This window comes from Saimiri boliviensis, chromosome 8 (genome assembly GCF_048565385.1).
Source record: "Saimiri boliviensis isolate mSaiBol1 chromosome 8, mSaiBol1.pri, whole genome shotgun sequence".
Taxonomy (NCBI): domain Eukaryota; kingdom Metazoa; phylum Chordata; class Mammalia; order Primates; family Cebidae; genus Saimiri; species Saimiri boliviensis.
In genome coordinates, this window is record NC_133456.1 from 11,262,023 (window position 1) to 11,289,587 (window position 27,565).

The 27,565-nt window shown below is 55.5% G+C and overlaps 1 protein-coding gene across 9 annotated transcripts in view; it reads left to right on the forward strand.

Moving 5' to 3' along the window:
- The window catches only part of CACNA2D2 (calcium voltage-gated channel auxiliary subunit alpha2delta 2), a 140,793-nt gene that overhangs the window by 94,181 nt on the left and 19,047 nt on the right, over window positions 1-27,565 (forward strand). For all 9 annotated transcript variants that reach the window (XM_074403798.1, XM_074403794.1, XM_074403792.1 and 6 more), the window contains exons 4-6: window positions 15,069-15,128; window positions 21,870-21,914; window positions 25,121-25,262. In XM_074403798.1, the coding sequence (XP_074259899.1) occupies window positions 15,069-15,128; window positions 21,870-21,914; window positions 25,121-25,262 (247 nt within the window). The remainder of the gene's footprint in view (window positions 1-15,068; window positions 15,129-21,869; window positions 21,915-25,120; window positions 25,263-27,565) is intronic.

A 27,565-nucleotide genomic window follows, 5' to 3' on the forward strand; every position in this document is an offset into this window, starting at 1 on the left:
GTGGATGGTGTCATTTTCCCATTTTGCAGGGAGAAAAACTGAGACCAGGAAAGCTAAAATCACTCAGTCAGGGTAGATCTGAGTTCAGTGTGGACCCATCACTAGAAGGGTCTCTCCCTCAGAAAATCCAGCCCAAAGGGCTGAGGAGGTTGGGGGCTAAGCCAACTGGGATTCAGGGGTCCCTTTCCTAGAAGATGGCATGGTGGATAACAGACCCTTGTCCCAGAGGAGAGAGACTGCAGCCTGAAGGAAGGGAGAGGTGGCAACAATGCCCCAAATATTGCAGGCACGTGTGCACGGCCATTGCCCCACCCTCTCCAGTTGGTACCACAGCTCTGTGGCCGTTGCTAGGCATCTGTGAAGCCCAGGTGGGCCCTACCTGTTGTGGAACGGCTGTGCAGTGTAGGGTAGGCTCAGGCCCAGGCAGGAGCAAGGCTGCCTCCGCCTACCCACCCTCCTCTCACTTGGCAGCAGTGAGCAGAAGCCATTAGCGCCTGGCAGTTCATGTCCCACAGCTCTGACAAACGCCTTAAATGTTGTCACCACGGCTCCAGCTGTCCCACCGGTCGCCTTTACTCCTCGTAATAACCAAGTGTCGAGGCTGATTGCGGCAGCTGGATGCAGCCAGTATTCAGAGCAGCTCTTACCCTGGGCGTTTACACCTGGCAGCCAGGCTGTGCCCACCCCACCCACCACCTCCAGCCCTTTGTCTGCCTGTCACCTCCACCTGGGCCCTCAGTATCACCCCCAGGGCCAGCCAGTGCCTGGCTTTGTGTCCCAATGCTGGTGGGCAGCAACAGGGTGGGGCCTCAGGCATCCACCTCCAGCAGAGTGACAGCCTAGCTGGAAGGATCTGGCTCCTGCTCCCACTCTTCTGGATGGCCTATGCAGGGAGCCCTGGCTTTGTCTTGGTCTAGCCTCATCTGTTCAGGGACACAGGGAGTGGTCAGAGCCCGTCCCTGGCATGGACAAAGCTGGATTCAGTATGAGCTCTGCCATTTTAATCACTGTGCGGTCTTGGGCAAGTGAGTCACCCTCTCTGAGCCTTGATGACCTCGTTGGGGGAATGGGAATAATGTCTGGGCTTCTTGGGGCTTGGTGGGAGCATGTGTGTGAAGCAGGGTGCAGATAATGAAATGAGGACCTGTGGAAGAGGCTAGGCCACGTTCATAAGCACCAACCCCTGCAGCACCAGTCCCTGAGTCCAGGGAGGCCCAGGAGAATCAAAGGCCGAAATCGGCTCCCCTGGCCTCCATTACCCTCCTTCCCACCCCCACATCTTTGCCCTCTGGGCATTACTTCCCCTCTCCCGTTCATCTGACCTTGCCCTTTAAGTTTTGTCTGCTGCTCCCTTTCCCAAAGCCCACCCGGCTTAGTCTAACCATACTCCTCTCCCGTAGGGTTTATTTGCCCTTCGAAACAGCCCTGGACACTCACCATTCTCCTCTCATGTCTGCCTTCATCCTCGAAGTATTGTAAGATTGGGACTAGTAGAAGCTCCAAGTTAGAGAGGAAGTTATCAGGATTGAGAGAATGGCATCAGTGCTGTGCATTACACATACAGCTTCTGGCTCTGCCCCGTGGGGTACTGTGGCTGCTGATTACTGTCTGACCAACCCCAGGTCCTGATAGAACCAGGAGAGTAAACTAAGCCCCAGTCTCTTCAGGGGCCCTGGTAGAGTGGACAAGCACCCCATTCCACCCCCTGGCCTTGAGGGCTTTCCTCCTGAGGTACCTAGACAACAATCACTAATATCCAGGCTAGATCTGGGTTGATTATGAGGTCTCTGGTTACTGAGTCATTTGTTTACAGGTTCCCCAATCCTCTGATGATGCTAGAGGGCAATGGGTGGAGAAAGGTGAGGAATGAGTTGTCTCTGTCTGTTTATCAGACTCTTCTCAGGGATGCAGAGGTGATGGTGCAGTTAGCAGTGAGGACGGTAATGATAGTGGTGATTACCAGGAGATGTGAGTGCTAGCAGAGGTGACCACAGTGGGGTGATGGTTGTAGTGGTGACCGTGATGGTAAAGGTGGTGATGGAGGTGATGTTAGCAGTGGAGTTGATGGTGGTAGATGATGATGATGATGACGGAAGTGATGACTGTGATGATGGGGATAAAGGTAGGGATGGTGGAGCTGATGGTGGTGGGAGTAACATTGACAATGATGATGGAGTAATATTGGCAGTGGTGATGGGGAGGATGTTGGCAGTGAACATGGGAACATTGATGCTGATTAAATGGGGAGAACAGTGATGATGGGGATGATGGCGATGATGGTGAGAGGAGTAGCATTCTGGTGGTGCAGGGATAATGTTTGTGGTGGGTGATGGCGGTGATAGGGCTGACAGGGGCTCCCTGTGGAGTGTACCTCTCAGGGACAGTCCTCCAGGCAGCCCTGTCCCACTCGTGGGCTGTGCCCTCGCTGGAGGCTGGACACAGTGTGGCTTGCTTGGTGTTTTTTTTCTTCTAACCTCCAGTGAGCATAGCCTTCTGGGTAATGAGATGCAAATTGACAGAAAAGACAATGAGCCAGCCTGCGGCCAGTGGGGCAGCTTTTAGAGTCAGGCTGATTGCCTCTGTTCCAATTTGCATGGCATTAACTGTGCATGTCTTCTCCAGCGGGTTCGTGTATTTCATCAGCGGTCACCTGGATGGTTGCATCTGACAAAGGGTGATGGCCTGTGATCCCAGACCAGGGGTAGGGGCAGAGCCACTCTGACTCTGACCTGAATAGGGCTCCAGAAAGTGGCTACAAGAAGTCTGAGTCTGTGGGGAAGGGCAATGGATAGTGGGTGGATTGGAGAATCCTCATGGCCACCAGGAACAGAGCCAGAGCAGGGGCCAGAGCCCATGAGTGGCAGGCCTAGGAGGTCTGGTTAGGGCAGCACCATGATTTCATCTGAGCATGTGATGCAAGAGCCACAAACAGGCCTTAGACAGACGAAAGATCTGGCCCTGGCCTGGGATACCTTAATACAGGCCCAGGCTCTGTCCCTAATGATACAGTGGCCTGGACAGTCCCTCCAGGCCTCAGCTTTCCCTTTGTGCAGGGTGGGGGGGTCCAATGGGCCTCTGACCTCATTGTCTTCACACTGAAGGGGAGGATCGTCAAGGCAGGCCCTGTCTGTGGTGTTTCGTAAGAGTTGTCGGGGCCAGTTCTCCATGTCCAGGGTCACACATTGCAGCCCACTGAGAAGGCCTACCCTGTTTGTCACTGTCACCATTACTCAAGGTTAAGCCTAGGATCATTTCTCGAGTGCCACCCAGGAGGCCTAGGCAGGGTAACACCCAGGTGATTGCCCAAAACCGGCCCTGACTAGCCTCCCCACCTCTGTCCATGGTGCTGAAAGTCTTGGCCCAACCTGCTCTGGTGTTCCTGCTGCCTAGGTGGGCTGGGGGCCCCTCCCCTACTGCCCTTGCTCTCTGACCCTGCAAACCCTTTGACCCAGTGCAACCCACAACTCCACTCCAAATCTCTTCCCCAAAACAGGCAACAATGGGGCTAGGGGCTCTTCTCCACTGCCCTCTACTCCCGTCCCAACCAGTGCCCCTCAGGCACATTCCAGGGCCCTTTTGTCCTCACCTCCCTCTTCACTGTCCCACTCCTTCTCCTGAGATTGGGCCTAATCAGAGCTAATCAGAAAATTATGAGCTGTCTGATTACTGATTAGGTTCCTAATGTTAATAGAGCTGAGAAGGGCCCGCTCAGGCTGTGTTTTAGGAAAAAGTATAAAAATAACATCGTGGAAAGGGAGCCTGAAGGCTGGGCTGGGACTCAGGCTCTCCTGTTCTAGCTGGGGTGGGGTCCCATGCTTAGCTTTCAGGTGGGAATGCATTCCCATGCAGGGGAGCTTCCTAGCACCCTAAATTATTGCAGTGAAGGTGCCATCCCAGGCAGCTCTTCCTATAGAGGCCTCTAGCAAGTTCTCTGCTCAGGACAGTGGGACTGAATTGCAGTGGGAAGAAGTTAGGGGGGATATAAAGAAGAACTTACTCCTGGCACCCCACGAAAGAGCAGGGCCATGTCCGTAGTGCTCACTGACCTCCTCATGCCTAGCACAGGCCAGGCACACAGTAGGTGCTCAGTAAACATGCATTGACAAGAAGGAAGGAGGGTCACATCAATCCCTTCCCATGGGGACCACCGCCCTCCCATGTCCTGCCCCTGAGCCACGGCAGGGCATAGAGGCATCTGAAAAGGTTTCTTGGAGGAGGATGTTGCGGCATGTCAGGAGAATGCCCTGGTCTGGCACCAAGGCAGAGGTACTGAGCTCCCTGGGGACTCAGCTGGGGTTAGGCACTCCTGTCCACCACCCTCCGTCTCTCATTCAAGCAGAGACTTGGGGCTTCTTCTTCCTCCCCATGCTATTACTGACTTGACAGCAGCTGGGCAGAGCTAATGGGTAACATTTTCACAAGGTCCAGAGTGGGGTTATGGTCCTGGAGATCAGACATCAACAGTTCAGACCCCAGAGGCTGCCTCTTGGATGCCTCTTCATAGAGCACACAGTGAGGCCTGTACTTAGACTCAGCCTCACCCTACTCACATTTTCACCCCCGGTACCATCTTGGATGCCCTGTTCTGTCATCGGCACCATTTCCGACCTGGTTTCTGCCATCTCTATCCCAAGGAAACCCAGAGCCTCCAAACCAGCAGGTCCCCAAGAGCACCTCCTGATCCACCCCTTGACTTGTTGACTGATGGGAACCCGAGGTCACTTAGCACTTCCTCGCTGAGCTGGCTTGTGTAACACTGAGGCCACACAGATCCATGAATCAAGTCCCTCCCTTTGAGGGAGGGAGTCAGGTACATGCAGTGATGGAAACCCCAGGGCAATTCTGGGCACCCGGCCTGGCAGGGCACCAGGATTCCTGGAAGAGGCAGAAGAGCATGACTCCTACAGGATGAGAAGGAGCTGGCCAGGAAAGGAGATGAGAAAGGACACTCTAGGCTTGGGGTGCAGCACAAACAAGGCTTTGGAACCACAGCATGGCAGGAAGGCAGAGTTCAAAAATCATTGTGGTGGAAGAGAGATGAGGTTGTCAGGACCTGGTAAAGGATAGTGTTAGGAAGGAGTGGTCCAGACATCCAGGAAACACTGGCAGGTCACAGAACTTTGTAGGGGAGGCCTGAAGGTGTGGGGGCCTGGGCAGAGGAGCTCATGCCAAGCAGCTTGGGTTGGGAGTCTGAGGTGGGTTGTGGGGCTCGGGAGAGGTCTGGTCAGGAAGGTGAGAAGGGAGTCATAGGAGTAGGACTGGAAGCCAGGTAGGGCTGCAGAGGGGCAATGAACAAGATCTCCAGAGAAGTTGGTGCTAAGGAGAAGGGAAGCCCATTGGCACAAGCTGCAGAAGAAAATAGGTCAAGCCAAGGTCAAAAGACCCGAGGGAGAAGCTGAGTTTGGGGGAGGGGGAACCAGTAAGAAGCCCCCTGGAGTGAGGTAAGGGAAGAAGCAACCCAGAACCTGGGGTTGTGTCTCCAATTTCCAAAGTGAGTCCCCATCCTGTTCTCTGTCTATGCCCTGTTCTCCATCCATGTCCTCACAGCCCTGGGAAGGGCCTGGGCAGGGTTTTGGTCCCTCCCTGTTACACAGGTGAGAGATCAAGGTACAGAGAGGTGAGGGCAGTGCTCCCCAAATTATGTGCTGGGTCAGTTACCGAACCTGAGGAACTTGGGTCCCTGAGCTCTGTGCAGGACGAAGGGGGAAGGCACTGTCACACTCAACACCACCCCTGTGCTCACACACATCTCTAGAATGGGACCTGATAAGGGGACAGGAGGCAGCACCATGTATCACAGAGCACTCAGATAAGATGTGTCCCTGCTCCCCTAGCCAGAGTGGCTGACAGCCCCCAGACAAGTACCTTCACCCAATGCTATCTGCATGGTGTTTTCTAAGGATGAGAGAAATGTTGATGAATTATGGATTATAATTTAGAGGGAGGAAGACTGACACAAAACTGACAGAATTATGAGAAATTCCACCTGGCTTGCCAGGGACCGATTGACCTGTGGAGATTCGTACATTTCATGCTGGGGTTTAAGGAAGGGTGCCAGCTGGTTTGGTGGATTCCCACTCATTTGAGTCCCTGTGGGATGGGACAGGGCAGTACCTTGAAAATAGCCCCAGCAGCCTAGGGTAGCCCTCAGCTATGGGTTCCTTTTGGGGTAAAGTGCCTCCATATGGCTGGGTTCCAAAGCCACAGTCCAAACGCAGACCTGAAGCAGTTTGTTGCATATATTGGTGTATTTCTCATTGGGAGACCTCTTGCAAGTGCTCAGTAGGAGACCTGGGAGCTCAACAGGGGACTGGGTAGGACAGAGACCTGCAGCCCTGAGCCAGAACTTTCCCGCAGCCTCCAGCATGTGGCTGTCCAGGCTCATTCCCACACCTCCTCCCAACTTAGCCTGCCACTGCAGAGTTGAAATCTCCAGAGGGCGGGTTTCAGTCCCAGTTCCAGAAAACTGGTCTGTAAATTCAAGCTAATTTCTGCAAATGCTCAGCCCAGCCACAGAGTCCCCTTTCCTCACCCCTTCCCTGTTCACACTGGACACATTTGGCTCCTGTCCCAGGACACACCCAATCTTCTCTTTCTGTATCGATAGTGGTTCCAGCAATGAAAGCCAGTGGAATTCCTGTTACCACCTGTGAGTGCCACTTCCTTTGCTTCCTTGGGAAGGGATCTCAGAGCTCATGGCCTTCCTTTTCTTGATGTTACATTTTAGTCCACTTTGGCCAGTTGCTGTGGCTCACGCCTGTAATCCCAGCACTTTGGGAGGCCAAGGAAGATGGATCACCTGAAGTCAGGAGTGGGAGACCAGCCTGGCCAACATAGTGAAACCTTGTTTTGACATGGTGAAACTAAAAATATAAAAATTAGCCAAGTGTGGTGGCGTGCACGTGTACTCCCAGCTACTGGGGAGGCTGAGGCCGGAAAATTGCTTGAACCTGGGAGGCAGAGGTTGCACTGAGCCAAGATCTTACCACTGCACTTCAGCCTGGGCGACCCACTGCGCTTCAGCCTGGGCTGCAGAGCGAGACTACATCTCAAAAAAAAAAAGGAGCCGGGCGCGGTGGCTCAAGCCTGTAATCCCAGCACTTTGGGAGGCTGAGGCGGGTGGATCACGAGGTCAAGAGATCGAGACCATCCTGGTCAACATGGTAAAACCCCATCTCTACTAAAGATACAAAAAATTAGCTGGGCATGGTGGCACGTGCCTGTAATCCCAGCTACTCAGGAGGCAGGAGAATCGCTTGAACCCAGGAGGCGGAGGTTGTGCTGAGCCGAGATCGCGCCATTGCACTCCAGCCTGGGTAACAAGAGTGAAACTCCGTCTCAAAAAAAAAAAAAAAAAAAAAAAAAAGGAACTAAAAATAAAAATAAAATGTCTACTTTTTGGTAACATATGAGTAATAAGAGAAAGTGGGAGTTTTTTCTAAGAGTCCTCTCTTGGCAAAATACAACATAGCAAGGATCCCTGGGAGCCCAGGATGTTCTGGGAAATTCTGTCTGACCTGAAATTCCGGCCTCTAGGATACTAGGTTCCCCATCCTGGCTGGTCACAGTCATGCCCTCTTGTGTCTCCATCACAGGCCACCCCTCATTTCTTCATATTTTTCTTAGGAAATTAAAACACAGCCTGACCCTTCCAGGGTGGACTGAGGGGGTGCAGGGACTGATAACCAAGCCTGTGACGCCCACAGGAAGCCGGCAGGCCCGGGCCGCATGGAAAGGCGGCTGCCCTGCTGCAGAGGGAGACTGCAAGTCAAATGAGTATTTCCCTGTTACATGGATTCTGACCTTTTTTTAATAAAAAAAAAATCCATTTTACTAAATTTTTTTTATCAACTCATGGAAGACACATGAGGCCTGTGAGGGAAAAGGTCAGGGAGCCTGTTGCTGCCAACAGCGGTGATGGCCTCCCATGCCAGCCTTCCCCTGAGGCACCCTGTGTTCCAGAAATGTTTATTTTCCTTGCAGGCTTCTCGTTGCTTGAATTGTGATCTGGGGTTTGAGTGTTTTTTATTGCTCAGGTGGTCATTTTATCTTTAAGCTATAAGCATGGTTAATACAAAAAGAGTAGGTTTGAACTTTAAGATGTACCATGGGCTGGATGTGGTGGTCATGCCTGTAATCCCAGCGTTTTGGGAGGCAGGGGTGGGAGGATTACTTGAGGTCAGGAGTTCGAGACCAGCCTGAGCAACATAGCGAGACTTTGTCTTGTAATTAAAAAAATAATAATAAAAAGGGCCAGGTTTGGTGGCTAACACCTGTAATCCCAGTATTTTGGGAGGCCAATGCGGGCAAATCACCTGAGGTCAGGAGTATGATACTAGCCTGACCAACATGGAGAAACCACATCTCTACTCAAAAAATACAAAATTAGCTGGGTATGGTGGCGCATGCCTGTAATCCCAACTACTCAGGAGGCTGAGGCAGGAGAATTGCTTGAACCCCGGAGGTGGAGGTTGCAGTGAGCCAAGATTGTGCCATTGCACTCCAGCCTGGGTGACAAGAGTGAAACTCTGCCTAAAAAATAAAAAAATAAAAAATAAATCTATTAAAAAATTTTAAGGAAAAAATAAAGATGGGACTGGAGCCAAGTGTGTCCAGGGTAGATGCAACCAAGGGGCGAAGGAAGGGACCTTGAGGCATGGGTAAGCCCGGGTGTCTGTCCTGACCCAGGGGGCTCTCGCATCAGCAGTGCCCCCAACAGGAAAGTACAGCCACTGGCTCGTCTCCATCACCCGCAGCAGTCACGGATCCTGCTCAGCCCTTGCTGCCCATCCTGCTACACTTCTCCTTATCCCTCAGAACCCAGCAAAATGTGGAGTCAGGGCAAGACCTGCCCTCAGAAGATAGTGAGTGAGCTTGTGTCCATAAAGCTCTGAGAACATCGTGTAAGGGCCACAAAGTTGCTGAGGTGGTCATTGTGCACACAGCAGGCACTTTTGGTCCACACACAACCTCCCTCACTCCACGAGTGGTGCCAGGACCGGGCCGAATGGAGATTCTCCTGGTCCCTGACTGTGGATGCACCTGCTTGGAGCAGAAGGTGGATGGACAGACAAATGCCCACTCAAGCCCAAAGCAGCAGCAGGAGAGGCCTACAGGGACCAGCACCCTCACACCCACCTGCACTCCTGCTCCTGCTGTCAGCCCTGTGGCTCCAGCGCCCTCCTTGTGGAGCTGCATCTTGCTTCATTATTATGCAAATATTTTAATTATGCAGATATGTTTTTAGACCATTTTAAATATGTATATTATTTACTCATTAGACCATTACAGCTCTGGAAATTGGAAATCTGTATTTAGTGTCTATCTGTGCACAATACACAGCTAATGCAGGACCCACAGGTAGAGAAGGAAGAGGGTTGGCAATGGGGCCAATGCTAGGCCAGGCAGGGGCTGCTGGGCATCCTGGTACTTGCCCCCTCCTGTGGCCTGGACCCAGCGATACCAAGGCTTGTGGGGGCAACTGGGAGGGACAGCTGGGAGGCCAGTTACTGATCCCCTCTCCTAGGAGAAGGGCAAAGGGATCCCTGAGGGGTGGCAGGAGGGACCTGAGCCCAACCAGCCAGGCCCCACCTGGCCAGGGATGGTCCTTTCCTGGGATAGTCACTGTCCAACATTTCTGGGCTTTAGCATCAGGCGAACGTGGGTTTGATGCTCCCTCTGCCACTTCCTCCCTAGGGGTCTGGGGCAGCGACACTAATACTTTAAGCCTCAGTCCCCTTGGCTGTAAAAGGAGAGGAACAGGAGAATCTACTTCTCTTGAGTCTTGCTGGGGAAGCAGCAGTGAAGCGTCGCCCAGGGTAGGCACTGGACCACATTTGGTGATATCGTGTCTTTGCTACCTTCCTTGCAGCCCTCCGGCAGCGTTCTCAGAGCATACTACCCCCAGCCTCCACCCTAGAGCCTCACTCCATCACGGCTTCTCCCTGGCCCAGCCCCCAGTGCCCTAGATCTCAGTATCCTGCAGTGGGTTCAGGGCCTTTTCTTCTAAGCCTCTCATATCCTCTAGGAAGTGGGAGTAACCGTAACTAATTAAGACCAAAGAACTCTTACGGCATTTCCCTCTGGGCTGTACAGAACAAGTCCTCTTTGATGGGCAGTTGCTCCCCAGGCTCTTCTGGGCCACCAGCACTGGACAGGGAGGGACTCCCAGGGGAGAGTTGGTGAGGAGAGGAGGCCAAGGAGAAGTGGGGAGCACCCAGCCTGGGGGTGGAGGGGGGAGCAGGCCTTCTAAGAGGGTGAGGGCACCCAAGAGCTCCAGCCCTCCATCACCCAAGGCTCTCTGCCCTTGGCATGCAGGGGGCCTTCCCATCCCAGGTGTTGGCCTCTGACGGGTGCCCATCTTGGCCCCAGGTCCCTGATCGCAGGTTCTTGCCTGTCAGCCCCCACTGCAATTGAAAGCTGTTTAACATAGTGAGATTTGCAGGTATCTGTGTAGGGGCTACTCCCCAGGGGAATATTGTCCCCAGCCCAGTACATGACCAGTCCTCCTCTTTCTTGCCTTTTCCTGTAAGAACGGTTCCCAGAGCTGAGGGAAATGGATTGTTAAGTGAAACTCTCTGATAATTGCCTCTGAAATACCTGCTGTTATCATGATGGACTTGGCTATGAGAAGCGCCACTCAGAAATCCCACTGAGGTTCCCTCTAATACCTTGGCCATGGTGGGGACATCACGGGCCAGGCAAGGGACCATCAGTGACTTCATAGCCTCATTGCCATAAGCAGCCCTTACCCCCCAGCATATCATGAAGAAAAGAGGCTCAGAGAGATTAAACTACACACCCGGGGTCACAGAGCTGGCTGGGCAGAGCCAGACTGAAGCCCAGGCCTCTACACAGGTCCAGAGACACCTCAATCTTGATTTAACAGACATTCATCGTGTACCTACTGTATGCCCTGGGCCAGATTACCATAAACTTAACAGCCACAAGACACTGCCCCACCAAACCTAGTGCTTAAGGGAAAAGCAGATATGGAAGAGAGTTCCCTGAGTGCCAGGGTCAGGAAGTGGACATGGCTAGAGGAGTCTGGACAGGAGTGGCCAGGGAGGGAGCAGCATGTGCAGAGCTTGGTTGCAGGGTGACCAGAGACTGCAGGAAGCTCCAGGGGCAGAGCCCAGAGCCCAAGCAGGGAGCTGCTCCCAGGGGGACAGGCATTTGGGGTCAGGGCTAGGAATGGAGTGCATCTCCCAGAGACAGGCAGGCACTCCAGAGAGAGGCACCTTGTCCCTGCCCTGCAGGGTGTCCTAGTAGGTTCTTCCCTTGCCTCTGGGCCTCAGTTTCCTGCCCCTTCCAGCCTGTCCCCAAGCCATCAGAAGTACTGGAAGGAGAGGAGAGAGAAGTGCTAGGAGGGGTGAACCTCCAGGGGTAGGGCAGGGTGGGCATTGTCTCCCGGCCAGCCCTCAGCGGGCCTGACTGTTGTCAGCTCTATGGGGACAGGAGCCCAAGGTCTGGGTGCTCAGCCTGGGCCAGGCAGGTGGGGCTTAGCTTGGGATCCCTGCCTCAGGACATATCCTGCTTGGCAGGGGGGAGGGAAGCCCACCTTGTCCAGAGGGCTGGATAAGGGCAAATGGAAGTTTCCAGGGGAGGTAACACAGTCTGATAGGACTAAGCAGACAGAAAGAGCAGATAGCAGGAGGGCCCAGAGGTAGGCAAGAGCCAGCAAGAGAAACCTCAGGGGACTGGTTGCCTATGTGCAGCTGCTGAAGGTTGGGGGAAGGGGGCTGCCAAGAACCCAGCCACCCTGAGTGGGTGCAGTTACTATGTCCAATTTATAGGCAGGATGTTGAGGACCCAAGTGTGAAGACCCTGCTCCAGGAAGTCAGGCTTTGAACTCAGGCCAGGGCTGGGGGGCTCCAGGGTCCAGACTCTGATCCCTGCTCAGGGCCCCTCATGTGCACCAGTGGTGGTCCCAGTCCCCTCATCCTCAGGCCTGATGGGACTTCGTGGCCAAAGCCTGCCCACTCCACTGCACCCCACCAGCTGCCTCAGCCCTTCCTCCCCTACCACTGGGCCTGCCTGTTTAGCAGTTTCCACACGTCCAGTGCCTGGAGATGGACTGATTGATCTGTAACACCGAAAAAATAATAATGGCTTGATCGTTACTGAGGATTAAAAGTAATCCTTTTGCTGTGGCTATTGCAACTCCGTTATTCATGAATCAGCGGGCTGACCCAGGCCTTTGAGCCCATGGGACTCCATGAGCTCAAGGAGGCTGGGGGCTGGGGCCTCCCTATCTGGGCCTCTCTTGCCCTGTCTGCTAGACTCTGGAGCCAGCAAGGCCTGTAGCCCCCACATTTTGGGGCCCAAAAGTTTCAGGGACAGAGCTGAGCCCTAAGAAGGTGAAGGAGCTGGCACCCCCTGGCCAGGGGGGATGCAGGGCCAGGAGAGGATAGTTTGCCAGGGTCATGGCCCAGCCTGGAGACTCCCACTAGTGTTAGTGTGGTGTCTGCAGCCCCATCAACCCTGTGGCTTTTCTGCGGCAGGAAACCACATCTTCCCACACTCTGTCCCAATGTCAACCCCAAGGAAGGTCAGTGGCCTCAGCAGAGCCCCACTCTGAGGAAGATTTGGCATCCCTGGGAAGGTAGTGGGTCACCAGGCAAGGAAGAAGGGGCACAGTAATGACAAAGGCTCTCCCCACGCCCTCGTCAGGCTTTACACAGCCTCCGGGCTAAGTGCTGAGCTCGGCGCCTGCTGCACTGCAGGTGCTCAGCTAACAATGGTGACAAGTGTCTTGAACTGTGCAAGTCACACAATAATGCCCTCTACACAAGGGCACCACAGGCTTATGAAATGGGGGCCTCATTCATCCCTGGTTTTGGGGTCAGAAGGTGGGCATTTATGGTTTAGGCCAAGAAAAGTCTCCAGGATGGAAAAGGAAGAAGAGGAGTCAGGTGGGCCCTACAAGACCTCGAGAAGGTTGCGCCTTTTACATGCAGAGAAGTAGAAGCCACCGAAGGGTTTTGGGACAGGGAATGGTGACATGGCTAGATCTACATTTGGAGAAAAGGTGTTTTGTGGAGAATAGATGATGAGGATGAGAGGATGCAGGTTCTGGACAGGACGGAGCCTGAGCTGGGGGTGCATGGGAGGTGGTGTGAGGGATGCCAGGGGTGGAATGGAGGCAGCAGAGGAGCTGGGGTGGAGTGGATGGCCTGCTCCCAGAGGGGCACTCTGAGTTCAGGTAGGTCTGAGGGTCCCTCCAAGGAAGTGTCCAGCTCAGGAGGGCCAGGATTGGAGGCAAGACATGGGAGGCATCATGGAGTAGAGAGGCCTGGGGCCCCTGAAACCCTAGGAGTGTGAGACTGGGCTGGGGGGAGAAGAGGGTGTGGGTCCCAGCCAAGGAAGCCCTACACAAGGGCGGTGGGGGACAGAGGGCGGTGGGGTCAGAGGACCGAGCCTACAAAAGAGAGAGAAGCAGAGGCCAGGAGGGCTCAGCTCTGTGGGGTGAGAGGGTTTGACCCCAACAGGCACTTTCTCCCCCTGCTCCCGGGACCCAAGCCTCATAGCCTCCCCACCACTCAGTGTTCTTGGCCTGGGGTGTGAGAGCCAGCCCAGTGGGACTGGGGATGGCCATGGTTAGCCTTCTAACTCTGGGGGTATGACATCCTATCCCAGGAGAATAGAGGCCGCAGCTCCATAGGAGGGCCCCACCTTGCTCCCTGCCCTGCTATTCCATGCTTCAGAGGAGGAAATGCCAGCCTCCATGTCCTGACTCCCACTTCCCCTAATGGGCAGCTGACAGGCTGTGTTAGGACGTCCCCTCCAGGGCCCACATGCCACATCAGGCCTGGACTCGTGGATGGGGGTGAGATGTCCTGAATATGAAGGGCCTCCTGAGTATGGCTGTAGGCCTGGAGATGGGATATGCCTGCTTCACCATGGAACAGGGTAGGGTGGGGATGAGAGACCAGAGCCACCCACGTCACTGGGCATGGTGGCCCCAGAAGAGGCTGGTCCTTGGCTCTTGGTCATGGGCTGAGCAAGACAAATGCAGTGGTGAGGACTGGGGCCAAGCCTGAGCCGAACTCACCATGTGACCTTGGGCAGGCTGCTCGCCATCGCTGTGCCTGGCTGTCTTCATCTGATGAGGGCCACAGTGGCCCCATGCCAGACAGACTGTGAATGGTACTGCTCTCAGCTCTGCAGAAGGCCCCCGGGGCCAGACTCAGTTCCATCCTAGGGAGCCCCAAGGTTTCCTAGAGAGACGGGATCCTCAGGAAGTACCAAATAAGAAACTCCAGGTGACCTGGGCTTAGGCCCAGAGAGTGGCCAGGCCCCAGTGCCTTCTCCAGCAAGCCTTCCCTGAGGTCCCAAGGCCCCACAGCACTGTGCTTCCTGCCCTCAAGTACTCCTGCCCTGATGGTTCTGCAAGGTTGTGCCTGTGAGCTGCAAGAGCCAGGACCAGGCCTGCCAAAGTCAGCGCAGTCTGGCACCCAGAGTGCCCAGTGGCAGACCTGGGATGCAGAGGCACACAGCTATGCCCTGAGGGACATTCTGCTCTCAAGCACAGGAGCTTTGTTGGAACCAGCCCCAAAGAACAGGACAGGCTCTTGTGGACAGAGGGCTTGAGAGCCCTGTGGGAAGGGGCCCAGGAAGTCTGGGAGAGGGACCATGGGCCTGTGTGGGCCTCTCCTGTGGGGCTCTGGGCAGCTGACAGAAGGGCAGGGTGAGGCGAGGCACTCTGTAACTTGCAGCCCAGCCTTGGCTGTCGAGGGGCTTCCTCTTGGGACTGGGGTGGCACAAGTGTATGGGGTTAGTGGTGCTGGGGCTTGGCCTAGTACAGGGAGTCCCATAGAGATGCCACTGGAGTCACTTTGTGCAGGCTTCACCTTTCCTGCGTGGACCCAGCTGTGATCCAGGAGGTGCCCACACTGCAAGTTCAGGAGTATCTGAGGCAGAGAATCTCTGAGAGTCTCATAGGATGATGGGAAGGGAATCCCTGGTCCAGCCTGGCCCTACGGAGTGCTGGGGATGGAGAGGCTTTGGGGTGGGCATAGGGCAGGCTGCCCCCTTGGCCTCTGACCTCCCTGTGCTCTGTCCCTCAGAGACTGGCTGATGCTGCAGAGAACTTCCAGAAAGCCCACCGCTGGCAGGACAACATCAAGGTAGGAATCCCAGCACTCAGGGCATGCCCATCCAAGGGTGGATATGAATGAGGAGGGTGGCGACTGCCCAGACACATGAGAGACATGGAGGGGTCTGTGGAATAGAGCCAGAAGCCTGTGTCCAATACTCAGCAGCTACTCTGGGCGGCCCCTCACTGCTGTACACACAGTGAGATACGAGCCCCATTCACACCAGAGGAGCTGTGGAGTCGCCTGTGAGTGGGAAGGCTGCCTGAAGGTGGTGTTCCCCGGGTTCCTCAGATAAGGTGTCCAGATTCTTGGAGAGCCCCTGGGTCAGAGGCCTTTGGATTTCAGGGCTTGTCAGAGGATTTAATACAGTGACCTGCAAGAGATGCTGGGAAAAGGGGACCGGACACGCTTCCCTGACTTCCCTTCCCCAACTTCCCTGAACAGCAGCCTGTCTTCCCAGGGGGCCCTCAGGCTGGACTCAGAGGACTGGGATGCTGTGGTCACAAAAGCCTCTCCTTCTACCTCAGAAGGAGTGCAGGATCACTTCTTGGAGCAGAGGTGCAAGAAGCTGAGCGCACAGGACCTAGAGCGTGGGGGATGGAAGGGGAGCCTCACCCATCCCAGCCTAGGCCTGAGTTGCCCTCACCAGTTTCGTGCTGTGTTTGATTTTGGCTGGAGCTGGATACATCTACCCTCTGGCCAGCATCAGACAGAGGCAGGGCTCCTCCTGGACTTAAGGAAGCCCCAGGGCCAAGGATGAGGGAACCCTTGAGAGCTGTGTTCTCCACAGCTTCGTAGGTCCATGAACCATGCCTCCTAGTTGTCTTGTGCTAAACACAGGGAGGGACAAGTTTGGGGAGAAAGACCTTGACTCACTCCAGCTCTGGGCCAGGCACATCTGGGCCAGGAAGCAGGTGGGGTTTTATTGTCCCTATTCAACAAGAAAACAGAAACACAGAGTGGGTAGATCTGCCTGAGGTTACCTGTTGGTGGCAGAGAGTCACAGCCAGCTGTTGAGTGCCAGGGGGTTCATGCCTACGATCCAAGCCCTAAACCAAACCCTAAACCTCCTCCCCAGTCCCCATCCCCCAGGCCACCCTGAGGGTGCTTCACCTTGCACACACCATGGTATTCTTGCTTTGCCCCTGGCAGGTGCTGGGTGCTGCCCTCAGGGAGTTCACATGATTTTGGAAATGAAAGATGATTTTCTAAAGAATGAGCTAGTAACTCCCTAAAGCAGTCTCCCTTCCCCTGGAGGCTGGGGACTGCTTCTCTCCCTCTCCTGCTCCAGTGCTGCTTGGCCACAGTCCCTGTGGGACCCAAGCGAGAGCCTCAGGTTCCCCATTTGGCAAAGGACTGGCTGGTGCTGGTGCCGCCTGTCAGCTAGGTTATGAGGTGTGAAGGAATCAGTGCACATGTCAGGCGTGATGGCATGGATGCACTTCTGGCCACACCAGTCCTCGGGGCCTGAGTACTTCTGTCCTGAGATGAGTCCCAGTGGCCCCCCTCCCTCTGGCTTGACCTGAGGTGCCCCAAGCTGTGGGTGTGACCATAAGCAGCCCTGAGCACAGGGCCAGCTGGGCCCGGCCTTGTTCATCTGATGTTCATCACCCTCCATGCCACAGCCCATCAAGGTGCCCACCTATGTGTCACACTAGTGTCTCAGGTAGGGTGAACAGGGTTGTAGTCACCTCCCTCCTTCCCAGCTACCGGGTCACTGCTCTTCCCAGGAAGCATTGCTGCTGCCAAGCTGAAAGGCATCAATGCTAATGGTGGGTCCGTGAGCCCAACACCAGCCAGCTATTCCTGGGCTGCCAGGGAGAGCTGACAGCAATGATCACAGAAGGGACTGTCCATGCCAGGGGAGGGTGCAGGGACTTGAGGCTGGGAAGGGATGTTGTTTTGTTCCTTGGAGGCACACCACCCACCCCTGAAACCACATCCTTCCAGCAACCTTCAGGAGATGACAGACAAGGAACCATGTTCCTTCCCAGAACCCAGGAAAGGCACCTGGCCTGTGCCACAGTTCCAGCCTCGAACTCAGGCCCTCTTCCTAGGAATGGCCTTACCCACCCCTCCTTCAAGTGCAAAGCCTCTCTCTCCAGATATGTCTGCTAGGAATCCCTTTTCTAGCCCCAACCCTAGGATCGGCCCCACTGCCCGCAGCAGTAACAGCATGACCAGGAGCAGTCTTCTTACCTCTGAAATGGAGAGGATGGCACCCAGCTGTTCTGGACACAGAGGAAATGCTTGGCCCATGTGGCCAGACTGGAATCCACTGCACCGTCAGCTGGGTGTGGCCTTCCCTGTGTTGACAGCATACGGCAGGTCCAGGTGCAAACCTCTGAAGAACAGACAATGGTATCAGTGGTATACCCACATCCACATGCTCACAACTCCTCTAGCCCAAGCCTGGGGGTTGGGGGATCCCGGAGTCTGCAGGGTCAGAGCTGGGACAAGAGATCAACAGGGCAATGCCTGGATGTAAAGCTCCTACCCACTTTCCTCGTCCCTGGCCAACCCAGACCCTTGGACACCAGAGAAACAATGGCCCTGATTAGCAGGTAGCGCCTCCCATGCCCCTGCAGGCAGGCAGCAGGTCCCTGGTGCCCATAACACTGAGGATAGATGAAGAGGGGCCACCTGCCAGATCACACCTGGTGCCAGCACCACACTATGCCAACACTGCGTGTCCCCAAAGCCACCACCAGGGAGGAGCCGAGCCAGGGCATGGATAGGGGAGGGGAGAGTGGCCATTGACCCCAGTGCCTCAATGCCAATGCCAGGGCCTACAGGAAACAAAGCCATGGCCCGGGAGTGGCATAGAAGAGACAGCCCTCCCCTGGGGAGTGTGAGGGAAGGACACAGCCTTGCCCTGGGGAGTATGATGGTGGGAATGGATGGAGCTCTGCCTAGGGACTAGAGGGAGGGCTGTGAGGGGGCTAGGCCAGGCTGACAGAGCCAGCTGGACAGGACAGGTGGCCTTCCTGGCCTGAGGGTCTGACCCAGCCATAGGGCCCCTGCCTGCCTCTGCCAAGCCAGCGACAGACGGCTCTCTCAGAAAACAGTCCTCTTGGCCGGGCTGAGCTGGCACTGGGCCAGGGCAGGAAGGCCAAGCGTCCTCACTGGTGCAGCGGGTGGCTGGCCTGGGCCTGCACAGGCAGCTGGTAGGCAGGTGGCAGTCATGTCTGGCCAGGCCTTGGCAGCCACCTTCCAAGCACTGAACACAGTTAACAACTGCCCTTCCCTTGCTCACCCCGCACTCACTTCCGCAGCCTGTTCTCTAAGACCTACACTCCTCACACCTCTCTAGGGCTTGGCTCCTGCTAAGGAGAGTGTATGTCACCAACCCAAGGATCATGAGGACCCCCCTGCCCCGCCCCTCTATTCTTACCTGTGTACCCACATCTACATGGGCGGGTACGTGTATGAGCTCAGGGGGGGTGGCTCCCCCAACTCCTACCCAGTTGGGCAAAATGGACCCTAAAATATCAGGTAACTGGCCTGGCATGATGGCTCACACCTGTAATCCCAGCACTTTGGGAGGCCAAAGGCGGATCACGAGATCAAGAGATCAAGATCATCCTGGCCAACATGGTGAAACCCCGTCTCTACTAAGTATACAAAAATTAGCTGGGTGTGGTGGCACGTGCCTATAGTCCCAGCTACTCAGGAGGCTGAGGCAGGAGAATCACTCGAACCTGGGAGATGGAGGTTGCAGTGAGCCAAGATTTCACCCTTGCACTCCAGCCTAGGTGACAGAGTGAGACTCTTGTCTCAAAAAAATATCAGGTAACACAGGGTGTGTCAGGGGAGTGGACCCCAGACATTAAGGACACCCGTTTCACCCCACCCAGGTCTCTTCCACACTCAGCCTCTCCTCTAGGCTGTGGAGTTGCAAAGACAGAAGATGCCCACCCATGGGCAGGGTGGGCCCTACCCCTGGAGAGGCCCTCCCCATCCTCTTCACACCCTCAGAGGAGGCCTCATCATCCTGATATTACAAGTGGGGAAATAGAGACCCAGAGGTGAAGCCTTATGGAGGCTGTATGATTTAACTGGGCAGCCTTGCCTTCTCGGGGGTGACCCCTGGGAGTCCTCAGGGGGCCACTGGGACAAGCCAGTAGGCTGAGACCTTTTTGGCTTGGCCTCAGTCTTCACTCAATGCCCAGAATTCCAGAGCTCACATGTCCAGGTTAGAATTAGAGGCCAAGACTCTTTGGCCATCAGTCACTAGAGAATACTGCCTCCTTGTTGCTTAACCCAGGAGGTAGCCACTGCTGGTAGACATTCAGGTACTGTACAGACTCCAACAGAGGCCTTCTTGGAAACCCTCCCACCCTGACCCTGACGGTCCCCTCCTGCCACACTCCCAGTGAGTGCTGGCTCTGCCTGCCACTTCACAGCCAGGCCCAAGGGAGCTGACTTGGTCCCCACTCCCACTTGCAGACCCCCAGCTCCACACCACATCATGCATAGCAGTCACAGCTGTATTTATGATGTATGTTCACATGTGTGACCTTGTGTGCCACCATCCATGCTCTTCTTACCAAGGAAGGGCATGGTCTGGCCCTCCTCGAGGCAGGAGAGGCCAGGAGGGGTCCTCCAAGCCCTGTGGGGCAGGAAGTCCATGCAGAATCCTGAGCCTCATCTCTCATCTGCAGGGGACTGAGAATCCTCCTGGGTGACATGTCCCCCTGTGTCCCTGACGCCACCAATATCTGATGTTCCACTGACACCATGAAACAACAGAACAAATAGAGAATCGAAGCACCTGGAGCAGCTGGAGAGGTGGCCCCAGTGAACTCTGAGGCACCCAGTATTGACCCAGGTGCAGGCAGGACTCAGCTAGTCTATGAGGGGAGCCCCGAGCTCCTGAGGGCTGCAGGTGACCATCCCCCGCTCGTGTCCTTCCCATCCTTGCAGAAGGTTTGCCTAAAAAGTGGATGAGTGAGGCCCCAGGCTGTAATCTGCAGTCCTCCCACCACAGCCGCCTGTTTTCATTATGGAGGGAAAGAGCATCAGAGCTGTGTTTATAACCCCCTTTTAGATAACAAATCACATTTTCTTTTCACAGCGAGTGTGTTGAATTGATATTTTTTTCCCCTCAGTTTAATGGGTTTGTGTGTTCAGGAATGATCTTCATCAACCGAAACTCCTTATTGTGTTTGATGTAATGTCAGCTTTCATTATGTGCTTCGGTCGGAGCTGGGCGCGGGGAAAGGCCGAGCACCCTGCAGCCTGGGCCCCTGCCTCCGCCCCTGCCCCAGGCCCACCAGGGCTGCAGTCTTCTTTCACTGCTAGGTGGGTAGGGGGTGTGGGCAAGGTTGACTACGGGCTGGGAGGGCAGGTTGGAGCCAGGGTGGGAAGGCTTTCTTCTCCCTGCCCTCACAGCCTCTGATGAATGGGGTCGTAGGGCTGCTGTAAGAAAGCACCAGACTCAGCAGGCAGCTGGATACTGGAACTCTAGGGCTGCCTTTGGTCTTAGGTTCCTCAGGAAGTTGTGGTCTTGCCCATCCTGGTGCCAGGCCTAAAGTCGGTATTCCAGAATGTTGGGACTAAGCCTGCATGTCTAACCAGTGGCCTGCAGCTCCTAGACCCCTGGTGAGAGACAGACTAGGACTGTTCCCTGAAACAGTCCCAGATACCGACACAGCCCCTGGGCAGTCACCACAGCAGGCCCCTCCCCAGAGTGTTGCCTAGGGAGCCTGGGGCTCAGAGAGGGAGTGGTCTAGCCCTGGGGTCACACACTGAATGAGCCCCAGCTGGGCCTTGGGAAGCAGGTGTCCTGGGTGACTTCTGCCCGGTGGAGTAAGGCCCCACTTCACAGCCAGGCCCTAGGGAGCCCACTTGGTCACCACTCCCATTTGCAGACCACAAAGAAGCCCTGAGCGAGTGAGGGGCCACTGGTGCCACGAGGCAGGTTTTTGCTGTACAGAACAGCGCTGAGGAGCACTTGGACAGCAGCTCTGTCCCGAGTCGTGGCCCCGGAGCCCACGGGGGCAGAGTGTAGCAGCCCCTCCTGAGCCGGTGACACTTGGCTGACACCGGGCTCACCTTCTGGTGGCCTCTGTCAGCCGCGCTCGGTTCTGATTAAAGATCATTACACATGAAATTAGCCCGTTTGTGCTGTGGGTCCCCGGGGCGGCCGGTGATTATGACGCACAGATGGCCAAGAACCCAGGCTACTGGCAAGCAGGCATGGACCAGGGATGGGCGAGACAGACGCGGGCTTGTGAGGGCCGGGAGGCAGGCGCCAGGGCCGGGCTTTGTTTTCTCCCGCTCCTGTTGTGGAAACCCCCTCGCATTTCACAACAAATCACAGATAATTAATAAGTACATGCCCGTAATGAGCAGGCTTTTTAATAGAAGAAATTGGAAGATGCAGCGTCGAGTCATTATTTCCCTCCGGCCCAAACTCGGCTCTGTTCTCCCGTCTTCCTCGCTCCCTGGTGCTGCCTCAGCCTCTCTGCAGACAGCCTGGAAGGGCCGAAGCCCAGGGCCTCTGGCCTCCGAGTTAGGGAGGCCCAGGGAACCTGACCCAGGAGTACTGCGTGTTTCTGGAGCCTGTGCAGGGGCCCCTGAAGACGGACCTGGCTGCATTCCCAACCCTGACCCATCCACCCCTTCAGGAGGGTGGCTCTGGGTGGGAGAAAGGGACAGTCTCTGCCCTAGAGGAATCTAAGGGTGCCACGCAGGCCTTGGGGCTGGGAATCCTGTCTGTCTCGGGACCCTGAGCAACGAGTGCTGAGGCCTCTCTCCCCCCATCAGGAGGAAGACATCCTGTACTATGATGCCAAGGCTGACGCTGAGCTGGTGAGCACCCCCTCCTGAGCCACACCTCCCTGCTGGGCCTTGGTGGCCTCAGCTGTAAAATGGATGTTAGAACTCAGCCCCACACGTTCTGAGTTCAACCCTGCAGAGCCGTGGTGACACAGGCCCCACCCGCCACCTCCCACAACTTCCTAGAAGTCCGGACCCCTTCAGGGCTGCGTCTCTGCACACTGATGGGCTGAGCTTGACTGCAGTGTGGGGTGGGCAGTAACGTCCTTGGACCTCCCCACATGTGGCGGTTTAGGTCCCAGATGGAGCAGGCCTCTCTAAGTGCAGAGAGAGGAAGGAGACGGAGCAGCTGGGAAGGCTTCCTAGAGGTGGGCAGGTGTGAGCAGGATGCAGGGAGGTCCAGGTGCATTTCCAGGTCAGGGCAGCTCCCTTCCCTGTGCTGAGCACCCCACATCCTGGCCCACTGTCAGAGCCTGGCCCTGAGCTCACATGGGATCACCCACCTCAGAAGTGGTGGCACTGGGACTGTCCGTAGAGCCCAGAGCTGCACCATCCTGCTGCCTCCATGTCATTCACTGGCTCAAGTCCGCCTCGGCTGCTCTGTGAGGTAGTGAGGTCCCCGTCACCAAAAGACTCACATGAAAGCTGTATGACCATTTGTAGGGGAGGTGGCTACAGAGAAGACAAGAGTGTCTGAGGGTGTAGGGCACTTGGAGTAGACAGTGTTTGCTGAGCTTGTCAAGGCCCACGACCCTTTGCCTGATTTTAAGGCAAAAGTAGTTGGACCCGATGGTCCCCTCTGTAAACAGAGGTGTCACAGCAGCACGGAGTCTGGACTGCTGGCTGATTCGGAGGACCCAAGATCCAGTCTTCCTCTCCCAGGCCTGAGGGCTTGATGGGTTTCCTGGGACAAGTGAGAGGTATCCAATGACACCAGGAGGTGAGAAGGCTGGAAAGGATCCCTGCGCAGGATCCGCAGTGCCAGGCTGGCCTGGAAGAGCTGCAGGGAGGGCAGAGGGCCCGAGACAGAGTGGGGTGGGCTCAAGCAGGTGTGCTTCCCCTTGGCTGAGCTCCGTGGCTCCCAGAGAAGTTGCTAAAATTAAAGCTGGAATCTGAAATTCAAATGAAGAGCGAACCTTTAATTAGACCCTGAATCTAATTCCTTAGCCCCCTCGGCATCAGGCTGTAATTTTAGCAATCAGTGCATTAAATATAAACCAGGAGACTGCATTTGTCCACCATACAAAGCCCCTGGGCTGGGGGGTGGCACTGAGGGGCTCCTTGGCCAGCCTGGTACCCAGCCCCTCCTGGGATGCTCTGAACCTGCCTCCAGCATCCCGTTTCCAGGGCCCCAACCCCTCACTCTAAATCATTGACTCCTTGCCCCCAGCCCCTTGGACTTCTGCTGGGGGGCTAGGGACTGCCCGATGAGGGAGCTTCACTCTGGGGCCCAGCTAGACTAGGGTCAGCTAGGCCAAACGCCTGGTATAAATGACAGCACGCACACATTTTCCGAGACTTCCCTGCTTGTTGTGTTGTTTTGTTTTTTTAATCTTTGCCAGAGGTACAGTTAAAGATCTTTCTAGACCATTTACTTTTAAATTACTAGCCAGAAGGTGGGGGTGGGGGAAAGAAAAGGAAGGGAAAAGTTCGCCAGCTGATAGCTTATCAGAACAGAATCCAAATGTCACATTAGTTGGGAAAGTTGGGAGATTAAATTTTCTAGTGCCCTTCATCTGCTGCTGACATTTCGGGGGCTTTCTTCTCCCGAGCCTCCCCCTCCTCTGAGCGGATCATGAGTGGTGCACGCCTCATGGGCGGCTGGCTCCCACTCTGGCCTCCGTGCTCTGAGGCTGCCTGCCTTGGCTCTACCCAGCACCCAGGGTCTTCTAGGGTGGGCAAACGATTGGCACACTGCAAGAGGGCAGTGGGAGTACAGCAGACAGCTTGGATTCTGCTGTACAAAATCTACCCTCAAAGAGATGAAACAAGTGTCTGCCACAGGCCATTCAGAGCCGTGTCCCCGGGGTGTGGAGAGCTCATCTGGCTGTGTGGAGAGGCATGGTCACCCTTTCCCCAGACAAGACACAGCCTGGGCAAATGCCTAGAGGCAGAAACACAGGGGAGGGACATGCCCAGGACACAGTCAGCAGTGGGGGTCAGCCCATGTGGACCCATGGGGGAGAATAAATGAGCTAAACCTGGGCTGAGGGTAGTCACAGAGGCCTTGAGGGGCAGTGAGGGAGCGTGGGGGAGGTTCAGCTGCTTCTGATCCCTCCTAACCATCCTAGGAAGCCCCCCAGCTTTGCTGTCCACCCTTAGTCTCCTTCTCTCCCTTGCCGCCCAGTCTGGCTTTTTCCTCTTTGCCTTCACTCTCTAGCACCATCTTCCCTCCCTTCCCTTCCTTGCATACCTGCACCCAAGCCTGCCTCCCCAGCTGCAGCATCAACACTGTAGTCACAGGCCCACTCCTGCCAGCCTGTAATGGTGGGGGAGGGCCAACAGCGCATGCCCAGCCTGCCCGGCCATGCGATGCCATAATTGGCACCTGTCATGCCGCTGTGGCTCATTTTAGAAAATCAACAGGGGCCCTTTCAATCTTGCTGCTAGCAGGCACCACAGACCCTCCCTCTGGAGGTCAGCAGTTCTGAATGGTAGCCCCCAGCCCAGCTTTCCCAAGGTAGCCTCCCCAGCTCAGACCCTAGAGCCATCAGGCTGCAGGGGATGGTGCCCTGCCTTAGATGGGGCTAGGGCCCTCCCCCTGGAGCCAAAGGAACTCCATAGAGGGGCTGGGCAGGGCCCAGTGATGGCTGTGGGAGCACAGAGCTCCTGGGAGGGACTGCTGAGGCCTCCCTGTGAGTGCACCAGGCACGTCCTTCTAAGCAGAATTCTGGAGCCCACTCCTTCTAACTAGCTCCATGATTCGCCTCCTTCCCTAATTGGTTTTCAAGAATGTGAAGAAGGGGTTGGTTTAATTTTGGTTTTTAAATTTGGGTTTAGCAAATGTGGGGATGGGGAGGTGGGCAGGGGGAGGTGGAAGTCCAGGCCTCTTGGGTGAGGGGTCCAACCCCATGTCCATCTGTCCCCATGTCTCTCCATCTGTCTCCTGCTGCGATCGTCTCTTTTTGAGATGCCCCTATTTCCTGGACTCTGGCCCTCCCTGCCCCTACTTGCAGGCCTCTCCAACCCCATTCACCATTTTCCAGCCCTGACACTGCTTGGGGGTGCCCTTTCTGCAGGACGACCCTGAGAGTGAGGACGTGGAAAGGGGGTCTAAGGCCAGCACCCTAAGGCTGGACTTCATCGAGGACCCAAACTTCAAGAACAAGGTCAACTATTCATACACGGCTGTACAGATCCCCACGGACATCTACAAAGGCTGTGAGTATGCAAAGCAATCGGAATAGCCCCTCCCGCCTGCCATAGGGGCAGGCCCACTGCCAGGGCATTGCAGAATCCTTGGGGACAGAAAGCCAGTGCCATCTACCTCTGGCCTCCTACACCTGAGATCACTCCTGCTCGCCTCTCAGATTCACTCACATGCAGGCATCAAGCACTCACAGGCAGAGCCTCACCCTAACACTCAGCAAGTTGCGAAACGCTGAGCCTCTGTCCCTGTGCATGCACGGTCTCCTGCCCACATATCCACAGGCACCCACACAAATGCACGCACACACACACCATTCCCCACATGTGGGACTGAGTGTCCGCCTGCCCCTGAAGCAGCGCCTCACCACCCTTCCCCATTCCCTGGCCCCAAGTCGGAGTGGTTGAGAAGCTGCCACCCATCACATGGACACAGAGGGTAGGGGGACAGGGAACCACTCCTCACTTACAGATACCAACCCTATGACACTGCCCTTCTTCTCCTTGACACAGAACCAAGAGGGTAGGGAGTTTTCCTGCCCAAAGCAGCCAGGAACTGGGGGTACGGGGAAGGGGGATGTAGAAGAGAGTGGTTGAAAGTCCAAGCTCCAGGGACAAGGTGGCTTTATACAATGGGGAAACGAGGTCACTATAACTACAAGGATTTAAGTCAGACATGAGGAGGAACTTCCTGAAGCTCCCGGGAGGTAAAGGGGGAGAAAGCCAAGAGTCAAACATGGAGGGGGAGCTCTAGCAGCAGGATTGAAGGCATGAGGCCTGTTGTTTCTGGCATGGCTCTATGGGCACCTACAGAGTAGCCTCAGAATCCAAGGAGTCCACTGGTCTGGGACTCAGAAGTCCCAGAGCCACTGCCTCGACTCCGAAATGCCGGGAATTCCCAGGCTTCTCAGGGAGGCCCTCTCCACCTCGGAGTCAGCTAGGCCTTCTGGGCAGCCTCAGACCAGGGTGGGGAAGGGTGCTTCTCCCTGTTCCCCACAGACTCCCCGCAGGCCACCTGCCTGAGCCAGTCAAGGGGCACTATCGCAGGCAGGCGTGCTAATTAAAACAGAAGTCACACTGCCCTCCCCAGTCACCCCTGGCTACCCACACAAATTACATTTTATATGTTTTTTATTTACTGTGTCACTTTTAATTAAATCTGTAATCACCTGCCTGAGGGGGCATGGTCCCCTTTCCTAACTCAGCGTTATCTGAGTGTGGGTGTGCGCACATGGGGTTGAGTAGCAGGCCCTTTCCAGGCGGGGGCAGGAGTGTTTGCACGAGTGTATCTTGCCTGAATGGGTATATGCATGTGGGGGTCACAGGTGCCTGCAGGGATAGCCCACACAGAGCAGGGGTCTTCTCTTGGCCCTTGACCTGAACCAAGGATACCCTTCTGCTCTAAGCCTGTCATTATGCAGATAGGAAAGCCGAGGCACAGTGAGAGGTGGGGCCTGATAGGCAGACTCTCAGGGCAAACAGTGCTGTGTGAAACTTTGGAGGGCCTGACTTTATTTTTTCCTTAGAGAGAAAAATAGAAATTGTTCAACTCACTAAGTTTCTAAATTAGGAACAGGACCATAACATAATGTTCAATAAGCAGAGCCAGCACTCGAAATGTGTTTTGTTTTCACATTACGGACAGTTACGGGAAGCACAGGAACAGAGTGTGAAGGGAGTGGGAGCAGGAGACAGAGATCAGGCAGCAGACACAGCAGAGGCCCCACGCTCCAGAGGGGCTGCCCGAAGGGAGAGTGCCCAGGAGCTTGTCACCATGTCACCTCCCTGGGGCCGGGGCAGAGGCTTTCGAATTGTAAATCACGCTTTCTGCCTTTGCCTGCTAAAGGTGGTCTCTGGTTCTCACTTGGGGTAGATTTTTGATGGGGATCCCTGTACGGGGTGACAGTGGCTGAGCTCTATGTGGGAAGAAAGGGTGGAGGTCCCTGGAGGAGGGAGGAGGCACAGAGGCCTGGCAGAAGCAGCCGTGTCCCACTCCTGCTGTTTTGTCCAAGTGTCCAGGAATAGGGTCACTGCCCACATGAGAACATGTCCCACACACACACACATCGGGATGCCCCAAGTTGGGGGTCGAGGGTACTGCTCAAGCCATCCTGGGCCTCTGCCCAGGTCGAAGGGTCTGCAGGATGGAGTCCATTCTCTGAGAGGAACCTTGTTCTGTGTGTGAGTGCAGGGCTGGGTCTGGTCAGGGGATTGTACATGTCACTTACAAGGGTTGGGGAGAAGGGAGAATGGGGCAACTGATGGTAGGGGGTTGTGAACAGGACCCCCAGGCGTCCCCTGTAGGTACAGAGTGGTAT